Genomic DNA, 10959 nt, shown 5'->3' with positions numbered 1-10959 from the left:
AGTGGTCCAAAGTCCTCTTTTCAGATTAAAGTAAATTTTGCATTTCATTTGGAAATCAAGGTCCCAGAGTCTGGAGGAAGAGTGGAGAGGCACAGAAACCATGTTGCTTGAAGTCCAGTGTGAAGTTTCCACAGTCAGTGATGATTTGGGCTGCCATGTCATCTGTTGGTGTTGGTCCACTGTGTTTTCTGAAGTCCACAGTCAACGCAGCCATCTACCAGGACATTTTAGAGCACTTCATGCTTCCTTCTGCTGACAAGCTTTATGGAGATGCTGATTTCATTTTCCAGCAGGTCTTGGCACCTGCCCCCACTGCCAAAGGTACCAAAAGCTGGTTCAATGACCATGGTGTTACTGTGCTTGATTGGCCAGCAAACTCGCCTGACCTGAACCCCATAGAGAATCTATGGGTTATTGTCAAGAGGAAGATGAGAGACACCAGACCCAACAATGCAGATGACCTGAAGGCTGCTATCAAAGCAACCTGGGCTTCCATTACACCTGAGCAGTGCCACAGGCTGATTGCCTCCATGCCACGCCGCATTGATGCAGTAATTCATGCAAAAGGAGGCCCAACCAAGTATTGAGTGCATAGAAATTAACATACTTTTCAGAAGCCTGACATTTCTGTTTCAAATATTTTTTTTTTATTGATCTTATGAAATATTCTAATTTTCTGAGACACTGAATTTTGGGTTTTCATTATCTGTGAGCCATATTCATCAAAGTTTCAAGAAATAAAGGCTTGAAATATTTCACTCTGTGTAATGAATCTATATAATATATGGGTTTCACTTTCTGAAATGAGTGACAAAAAATATTGACCTTTTTTATGATATTCTAATTTTTTTTAGGTGTACCTGTATATGTGTATATGTATATTTTCATAAAAATCAACCCCTGGGACATAAAGTGCCTGAAGTTGAAGAATCACATTTACATTTTTACAATAAATGACTTACTATTTCCTATATTTTATTACTTTAAAAAACAATTCATTGAATTTACCCTACAAGCTTCAGGAAGACTACTGTAGATCAAGCTGTTGACTGACTGACTTGTTCTTCTGTTTTTCAGACTCTTCGAGAGCAGAGATGTGGCAATGGAGGCCGAACCAACAGTGATGCAAGTCTTTGTATAATTAGCATTATGCCACCGTTTTTTATTTTTTATTCTGGGCTTCTAGTGAAGAAGTCAGTGTAAGCATTGACCTTTTCCCTCTGAACTACAGGCGTCTCTGATAGTGACCGAAGAACTGCACCTGATCACATTTGAGACAGAAGTCTACCACCAAGGACTAAAGATCGACCTTGAGGTGATAAAATCTACAGACATAAACAACGCTCACTGGATGTTTAAAAGATTAGTTAATTTAAAAGACGCTTTCATTTTTATCAGTATTTTAGAATAAAATAAAATGTCAGACATGTCTTATCATGACAGGATTCCTGTCACTAAGGCGCTGTCCTGTTGGGCTGTTTATCAAATCAAAGATGATAATATTATTAAACTCTGAGAACTGATTAAGTCCATCACACTGCTGCTATTGATTGATTCAACGTACTGAAAGCCAATAAGGTCATTGTGATAGGCTGTCGTCATGGTACCAGCAGTAGGAGGATATGAATATGTAACCAGGCAGCGTGTCCTTGGATAATCTGCCACCTATTATACACAGTGCTGCCTACATGCCTATTATGTGCTGATAAGAGTACATGCAAAATCATTCCTTTTCTGTGGATGGACACAACAGGGTCACATAAAATACCAACACACACAGCAGGTTAATTAAACGAGATAATTAAGCCATTCGGCTCTGTTTTCTTGAGAATTATTCAACCTCAGGTCTCTATTTGCAGATTTCCGACTGAGCGAGATGTACAAAAATAGCAGGATTTGTTCTTCTCAATTATATCTAAAGGTTTTTATCTCTGTGCAGACACATTCTCTCCCAGTGGTGGTCATCTCTAATATCTGTCAAATGCCAAATGCATGGGCGTCCATCCTGTGGTACAACATGCTGACCAACCATCCCAAGGTTTGAAATTAATCCACAGCAAGCCGTACTTACTGTTAGCACAAGAACTTATATAAGTTCCTAAGAATTCTTCCTCTCTATCCTCACAGAATGTGAATTTCTTCACCAAACCTCCAGTAGGAACATGGGATCAGGTAGCTGAGGTGGTCAGCTGGCAGTTTTCATCCACAACCAAGAGAGGACTTACCATTGAGCAGCTCACCACACTTGCAGAGAAACTTCTGGGTATGTGCGTGTTTGTGTGTTATAATATTCAGTGGAGTTCAAAAGCATTAAATATCTGGGATTTTTTAAAACTTAATTTAAACCTGGAAATAAACAATAAATAAATAAGTTGGAAGATGCTGTTTGAAAATAGAAGCATTTTTAGGTCTGTTCTGTGGTTTCAGTAATGTTAATCACATGATTTATTTGACTTTGATAAGCTTACATTTTAAATGGCTGAATTTTGCCTCTGATTATACAATACCTTTTAAAAGTTAGGGTCAACAAGATTTGACTGATTTTATTTGATTAAAAATTCAGTAAAATAGTAATATTGTGAAATATAACCACAATTTAAAATAGCTGTTTTCTGTTTAAATATATTTTAAAATATAATTTATTCCTGTCATGGCGAAGCTGAATTTTCAGCATCATTACTCCAGTCTTCGGTGTCACATGATCCTTCAGAAATCACTCTAATATACTGATTTGCTGCTCAAGAAACATTTATTATTGTTATCAATGTTAGAAACCATTGTGCTGCTTAATAGCAACATACATTTTCTTTACTGGCACTTTTAATCATTTGCACCCTTGCAACATTCTTCTTGCATCTGTTTAATTGTGCATTTCTGTTTTGTGTAGGTCCTTGTGTAAACTACTCTGGTTGCCAGATAACATGGGCCAAGTTCTGCAAAGTATGTTGCTATAACAAACTTTTGTTCCTTATTCTGTGTTAAGTTTAGAGCAAGTTTCTATCAGAGTATCCTAAACATGTTTGTGTGTTGCAGGAGAACATGGCAGGAAAAGGTTTCTCATTCTGGGTGTGGCTAGACAACATTATCGACCTAGTGAAGAAATATATTTTGGCTCTATGGAATGAAGGGTGAGAACTCCTGCTGCACTCTCTTGTGTGCATTCATGCAGTATTCATAGTTCATTACATCAATCACTGCTTGGGTGGTTATATCAAGCTTTTGTGTATATGTGTGTGTGTCAGATATATTATGGGCTTCATCAGTAAAGAAAGAGAGAGGGCAATCCTGAGCCCGAAGCCTCCTGGGACATTCCTGCTGCGCTTCAGTGAAAGCAGCAAAGAGGGAGGCATTACCTTCACCTGGGTTGAGAAGGACATCAATGGTGAATGCATTTCCATGTACATGATATTGTGTGTGTTGGCATTAGACTTCTCAAAATGATCAGTACATTGGTACCATAGTAAAAACAAAAATGTTTTATAGTTTTATTTACAAATTTTATACTTCTTGTGGTGTCAAAATCGATGTTGGCAGCCATGAAATTTCTCTGGTATTGTATCAACTACTGAAATGTCGTGTCTTGATGACCGTAGTTTGAATATGTGAAGCATTTGTGCTCCTGTATGTATGTGCAGGTAAGACCCAGATCCAGTCGGTTGAACCGTACACTAAGCAGCAGCTCAACAGCATGTCTTTCGCCGAGATCATCATGGGCTACAAGATCATGGATGCCACCAACATCCTGGTCTCGCCGCTGGTCTACCTCTACCCTGATATCCCCAAAGAGGAGGCGTTTGGCAAGTACTGCCGCCCCGAGGCCCATCCTGATACCGAATTCCCTGATCCTGGATGTGGTGAGTGTCTTAACGGGAATAGAATTCATTCTGGCTTGGAATAACAGTACATCTGTCTGTTGCTTGGCAAAGTTTGTTTAGTTTCAAATGATTTATTTTGGAGACCACTATTTTAGTATTGGAAGTGCACTGAATGGGTGTGGTTTACCAGAAACTTTTAGCGTCTGAGGAAATTGTCTAAGAATAACTGAAGAGAGAATGCAAAAGCATGACTTTAATCTTTGGTTAGACACATTAGAGTTAATAAAATGTGGGGTCAGTAAGATTTTTATTAATTTATTTATTTTTAACAAATTAATGCTTTTATTCAGCAAGGCCACATTAAATTGATGAAAAGTAACAGTAAAGAGTTTTATTTTGTTAAAAAACGTGTTTCAAATAAATGCTGTACTTTTCAACTTTTTATTAAAAAATATTAAAATTCCACAAAAACTTCAAGCAACACAACTCTTTTCCACATGGATAACATTGATAATAAAAAGAAATGTTTCTTGAGCACCAAATCAGCATATTAGAATGATTTCTGAAGGATCATGTGACGCTTCAGAAGAATTGGAATGTATCACAAGAGTCACATTGACTACTTAATTTTATTTATTTATGGGAAAAAAATCATACAGGTTTGAATGTTCATTTTTGTGTGAACTGTTCCTCTAAGAAAAGAAAACAGATTGCTTTTTAATGACAAAAGCTCACTGAAGACCTGAAAAATATTCATTCTCCCTGTTTAATAACACTTCATTTGTTGTTCTTTCAGTAATTCAGCCTTACCTGAAGACCAAGTTCATCTGTGTCACCCCGTGAGTAGCATTTCTTTCTTCTTTAGTATGTGTGTGAATGATTGACCTTGCTGGAGTCTCTGTTTTCTCTCTGTCCTCTTGTAAACTTTGAAATCTCTGGTGACTCTTTAGGCAGGAGCACATGCAAAGTACTTCTCTCAGTTCTCTGTACAGCATGGATCAGGGATGTAGCCACTACTGAATCTGCCAAGGACCCTTCACAGCATCCTTTAAACCACAATCTTGCATGAGAAGAGAGAAAGAGAGCGAAACCATGTTTAAAAAAAACACACAAAAAACTCTTACACATGATCAACAAAACAGCTAATTAAAGGAGGCTCAGGCTTAATTTTGACATTTACAAGTATAAGCACCCATGACTTCTGGGTAACCGTTGTGTAAACACTTTGCAGCCATGTGATTTTCAGTAAAAAAAAAATCAAGAGAAAAATTTCAATCTAATTTTAAAAATCTAAATTTTATTTTAAAAAATCTGCTTAATTTTGTACTCTCATCATGAAGTAAAAATGTACAGAGTATACTTTTAATATGTGTTCATCAAAATATATTGAATAATTCATTGTTTTCAGTGCACATTATTTCTAAAAATGTTTTCTTTTTAATCTTTGTAGTTGGTAGTAGACATTCAAAATACAACTTGCTCTGCCTCTAAAACCCCACCGAATGGGTTTTGAATGTTAATGTAATGAGACAGTCAGTTTTACATTGTGATTCCGTGTTAATAGACTTAGTATATAAACTGTAACACATCAAACTGTACATACCAATTACTGTACATTAGGTAACAAGCTTGACTACACAAAAACATATGGATGGAATAAAAGCTGCTTCAATCTCAGTCTTACTTGAATCACGAATGCTTTCTGTGTTTGTAGAGGGCATGGATTTACTGGAGGTCATGTATGTGTGTGTGTGTGTGTGTGTGTGTGTGTTAGGCAGGCTATAAACTGACCTCTCTTCATAGGTGTCCTTCCGTCTTCATGGACTTCCCGGACAGTGAGCTGCTTGGGAACGGCTTCCCTGGGTAGGCACTAGGGAGCTGCTTTATGTGTGTGTATGAGACATAAACGTTTGTGGTCAAACACACTCCTGTAGTCATCTGCTAACATAGATTATTCCTTTTAACATCTCTAGAGCTTGACCAAGGGTTTCTGTTTACTCACTTCATCCCTTTATAACAAGAGGTCTGGATGTCACTGGAACTTCTGTAAAAGTTAGAAGGCTAGAATTGCTGTTTCATAAGTCTCTAAATCTCAATTTTGTGTAATTCTGTGAACTAGTTCTTCTATAGACGGGAATATTTTTTTGCAGTTTCTACTTCACTTCTAAGCTCACAGTAACTTTTCTGTATCAGTATGCAAAATATTTTCACACTTTGGAAGGAAAGTGGTCACTTTCTCTCTCCTATTCATTTTGTTTCCCCATCTTCCAGTTTTCTCTTTTTTCCCTCATAGAAGTGCTATGAATGGAGTGTTTTGTTTTGTGGTTTATGTTTTGCTTCATCTGTATGTTAAACCGTGTGGAGGAAATTGCTTCTGATGAAAACTGAGACTCATGTCACACATGTGACCCTTTTTATGGCCCGATTAAGAAAGAAGCGTCTACAGGAACTTTCGATGCGTCACAAATATGACGAAAATACTATTTCAACCCAAAATATATTGAATATAGTTTTTCATTTTCAACAAATATAAAAGCATAAAAATCATTAAGTAGTATTCTAAATATTATGACCTGTTAGAAATTAAAATGATATAATGCTGATTACAAGTTTTATATACACACAGATAAATACTGGCTATTTTTATTAGCAAAACATCCATATTAACAATACAACAGTTTTAGTGTAATATTAACAGAGACTGTTGATAGATGTTAAGATGTTGTCTCCAGGGCATTCTGGGTGTTTCATAACCTGGATGTGGCAAGAGAGGGGAGAAAACTGACCAACAACCACACAACTGACCTCACTATATGGAGCATATCCACTCATAACTCTCGTCACTGTTGATACATACACACATCATACTGTGTTTTTTAATCAATAAGTTCTATATTACCTGAGGCTCTGTTGTTCATAGAACTAAAACATTTTTTTGTCATATTAGCTTTGTGATTTATGTTTTGCTTGTAAAAAGGTTTCAGAATACACTGCTACTTCTGAATGGCAAATTCTAAATGGAAAAATATGCTTCTTTTTTTTTTGCAAATGGTGTAGTTTGACATCTGCCAACAGGGGCTAACTGGACCATGCTAACCAAACTTCAGTGTCTGCAAGAATATTCTCTGCACCCTTTTGTTCTCAGTATTCTGAATTCACATTTTCATTGTTAGGACAAAAGATTCAACAGTAACCGACACCTTTTACACTCATAGAATAGACCTGTACTGGTACTGTTTCTCCAGATGGTTTGCAGCTGTCTAACCAAATTCACATTTTGTGAGACTCAGGGTTAAAGAACCAGCCAAGATCTGAACAAATATAGTGTCAAAATGAGAGATATTCTTTCCCTGTGTGGTAAAATAGGACCATATCATCCAGCTTTTGCTTGAGATGCTGGAAGGTAGTCGGGACTTTTGGTGGTCCAGGATGGAAAACAAGTTCTTGGCTTAAACTGTCCTGACTCTCTGTGGTCATTAAAAATCCCAGGATGTCTTTCGAAAAGAGTAGCGGTGTGACCTCGGCATCCTGGCCAAAATTCGCCCATTGGCCTCTGACCATCACGGCCTCCTAATCATCCCCATATATGCTGATTGGCTTCATCACTCTGTCTCTTCTCCACCAGTAAGCTGGTGTGTGGTGGGCGTTCTGGCGCACTATGGCTGCTGTTGCATCATCCAGGTGGATGCTGCACACTGGTGGTGGATGAGGAGATACCCCCTGACAATGTAAAGCGCTTTGAGTGCTTAGAAAAGCGCTATATAAATGTAAGGAATTATTATTATTAATTATTGGCAATCTTATCAAAGTGCTCTTTCATCTTAGACAATGAGTTCTCCAGATTGGTCCTGGTAATGATACTGGATTGTGAAAGTGTCTTACGATGTCTGTTATGGCTAGAACTGATTATTGCTTTGAAAACTACTGTAATGCTTCCTAACAACTTGTACCATTTCTCATACTGCAAACATAAACAGAATGTAACTCTTCAATATAATATGTGCCCAATATAGTTTTTAAGAGTGATAATATTGTTCTTGGGCAGCCTGCAACTTGATGTGCAATTTGTCCCTCTACTGTTTTGAATTGCTCTAAACCAGGGGTGCCCAACCCTGCTCCAACTTTGCAGGACAGTCGATCGCCAGGAGCAGGGTTGGGCACCCCTGCTCTAAACAAACTAAAATCAGAGCAAAAAGAAAATTTTTTTTAGTATCGCCATTGAAATCTTGTGGAATCACCTCTAGATAGCAAATAAATACACACATCAAGGTATTGATTCTATAAAATCAACAAAGCCTTGTTTAATTTACCAGCAACCTGACCTACTAGACATGATCAGCAACTAGGAAATGCCTTTGAGTAATCTGAAAATACTAAGGATTGATACATTTGTATCATTTGATTAGTTTGATGTGCCGTTCATGAGTGCGTAACTTACCCACAATATCTGGAACTCTTGTCATTCCCGTTGCTGCTGCATCAAACTTCTGGACCACTGCTTGTGTTTTTAATACAGACAGAACTAGGCTTGATTGAGACTTCAGGTTCTCTTAAGTTATGTTTGTTATCACTTCCTATGCTTGTCTCAACACAAGCAAGAAATAGTGTAGAAATACTGCTTTACCAAAATAACAAAGTGTGAACAAATAGGCACAGGCAAACTTTGACCCCTGGTAAATCATTCCCCAGGGTAAGTCTAACGGGCAGCCAAGCAGAAAGCCATTGACTAGGTCAGATATAAGTGTATGTCAGCAGGTTTCGTTGTTAATGCCATTCAAAAGTAGCTGTGTGTTCTCACAAAGTATTTTTTAAACAACACATGAATGTAATTTTATTATAGTACTTTTCCCATGTTCTAATAGAGTGATCAATCACAGCATTTACGGTTCAGGTTATTGGTTCCAAACCTTTGTGACGACATTGAAGCCCACTGACTTCCATTATATGGACAAAAAGACACAGAGGCATTTCTCAAAATGCCTTTTATGTCCCACAGCAGAAAGAAAGTCATACAGGTTTGGAACGCCATGAGGGTGAATAAACGTTGATCGAAATTTCATTTTTGTGTGCATTTAAGTTCACAAGTGATTCTTATGTGTATGACTTTGAGTGTGTTGATACATGAATATTAGAGTGAAGGTTAACACCTTACGTGGCGAATGAACGCTCAGATCTTACTAAGTCATAACAGTTGTATGTGACGCTAGACGTAATGATTGTTTGTTCACTTGTAGCTTGTGTGTCATGTCTAATGTGTGCCTTCTTTCTTTTGCAGGACTAACTCTGGCAACACAAGTGATCTGTTCCCTATGTCCCCTCGCACACTCGACTCGCTCATGCACAATGAAGCCACCGAGGCCAACCCAGGACCTCTTGGTAAGTCACAAAACAGCTTTCTGAATATCAATATCTATTGCACACTTGTGCAAACATTTTAGGGTCTCATCCCGTGTTTCCATTTTCCCTCCAGAATCTCTCACTCTGGACATGGAGTTGAGCTCTGATCATCCCTCACCAATGAGAGAAGGGTTTGCACCCTCGACAGTCTCGGATATGGACACCTGCAGAAATGCTTAGTTTTCCAACATTTTAGGGGTTTTATTATTTTATAATTTTTTTTTTTTATTTCAATTTGGTAATTATGTACATAATGCTTAGGTGCTACAGCTGCATTCTCTCTCCGAGCCATTCTTTAGTTTCTTCTCAGTTTTTACAGTCATAGCCAAAAGTGTGCAAACATGCTAAAACTTTAACATTTCATCCTTGTATCAACATTGATAATGCGCAATTGAACTCATTCAATGGTTAAGATGTAATTCTTGGCTTTTTTTTTTTTACGGGAATGTGAGGCCTTCAAGACCATTAACACAAGTTTTTAGCTTTTTTGAACTTTGTCAATAAAAGTGTGAATATAAAGGTTCTTTAACACGTTTAGTTGCAGACATTTGGCCATGACTGTATAGTAGCCATATGATTTATTTTTTTAGTAATAGGAATAGCCTTAGACTTGTTTTGCAATGAATGTCCACTGGTGTTAACAAACATCAAACATATTTTGAGCTGTCAGCATAGCATAGGGCCAGTGAATTCTTTGTTCTTGGTTGATCTTTTGAAATGAGTGTGAAGGGGTGTTAACTTTACAGTAGTATCGATGGTCTGGTTTATTACAGAATTATCATTCATAGTGAGATCATAAGTTGTAAAGTAAGTTTGTGCATGCAGGTCTATAATGTCCCTTTTAGCTTCTGGTTTACATAAATATACTGTATTTTAATGTTGATGAAAAATATTTTACTCTTTTACTGGATGTATTTGGGAAGTGAATGGAAGAAGATAAATATATATATGAATATAGATTACGCATATAGATGAGCATATGTGATATTTCCACCATATTATACTGTGCCTAATATGATGTTTGACTTGGATAGCAAGAAAAATCTTGCACAGGTCTATTATTGTAACATAATTGGATGGTAAATTTTATATATATATATATATATATATATAGACACAAACACACACACACATACATGCACATTTATACAAATATGCACACATTTATAATTTCATTCTGTAATTCACTGATCTGTTGTGTTGTCATGTAAGGTTGACATATGATGGAAAATGATGTTTCTTCATAACTACTTTTTTTTAATGTCTGTCAGTCTAAGATCGTTTCCCACTCTGTATATCTGTCCTTCCACTCTCACTTAATAGTGTGTATACTATTATATATACACTGCACTATGTATATTCTCTTTATTGTACAATGAATTCTTGACGAGAAACAGTTGTCAGCCTTTTGTGTCCTTTATGCATTTCTTCAGTTATCTGGGATATACACTACCATTCAAAAAGTTGGGGTCAGTTTTTTAAAAGAAATTAAATATTTTAGCCAGCAAAGACACATTAAATTGATTAAAGCATCAGTAAAGATATTTATGTTACACTTTTTTTTATTTCAAATAATGTTTTGCATGAAAATAGAAAAAAGGAACACCCGGGGCCCGGGGCCCGTTCTTCGTATGTCGCTACTTGGTGGAGCGCAGGAGATGCAGATATGATCTTGACCCTTAAGAAACTTTCATTAATACTGTCACATAACAAATCTGTTCAAATATAAAATTAAATGAATTGCTAA

The 10959-nt window shown here is 36.9% G+C and overlaps 1 protein-coding gene across 3 annotated transcripts in view; it reads left to right on the top strand.

Annotated features, from left to right (window-relative positions):
* LOC107653351 (signal transducer and activator of transcription 3-like) overlaps positions 1–10606 on the top strand; it is a 26324-nt gene extending 15718 nt beyond the window's left edge. Inside the window, exons 13-24 of one of the 3 annotated variants that reach the window (XM_016440048.1) lie at positions 1078–1125; positions 1232–1315; positions 1940–2038; positions 2128–2263; positions 2888–2940; positions 3034–3128; positions 3243–3382; positions 3636–3854; positions 4612–4654; positions 5619–5678; positions 9091–9191; positions 9286–10606. In XM_016440048.1, the coding sequence (XP_016295534.1) occupies positions 1078–1125; positions 1232–1315; positions 1940–2038; positions 2128–2263; positions 2888–2940; positions 3034–3128; positions 3243–3382; positions 3636–3854; positions 4612–4654; positions 5619–5678; positions 9091–9191; positions 9286–9392 (1185 nt within the window). In that variant the 3' untranslated portion in view covers positions 9393–10606. Of the gene's footprint in view, positions 1–1077; positions 1126–1231; positions 1316–1939; positions 2039–2127; positions 2264–2887; positions 2941–3033; positions 3129–3242; positions 3383–3635; positions 3855–4611; positions 4655–4765; positions 4922–5618; positions 5679–9090; positions 9192–9285 lie in introns of those variants that run through there. The other 2 variants (XM_016440052.1, XM_016440062.1) reach the window with 2 other exon arrangements.
* The last annotated feature ends 353 nt before the right edge of the window (positions 10607–10959 follow it).

The sequence above is a fragment of the Sinocyclocheilus anshuiensis genome, unplaced genomic scaffold, assembly GCF_001515605.1.
Source record: "Sinocyclocheilus anshuiensis isolate Anshui unplaced genomic scaffold, SAMN03320099.WGS_v1.1 scaffold2013, whole genome shotgun sequence".
NCBI classification, from domain to species: Eukaryota; Metazoa; Chordata; class Actinopteri; order Cypriniformes; family Cyprinidae; genus Sinocyclocheilus; species Sinocyclocheilus anshuiensis.
This window is presented reverse-complemented; position numbering and strand designations above follow the sequence as displayed.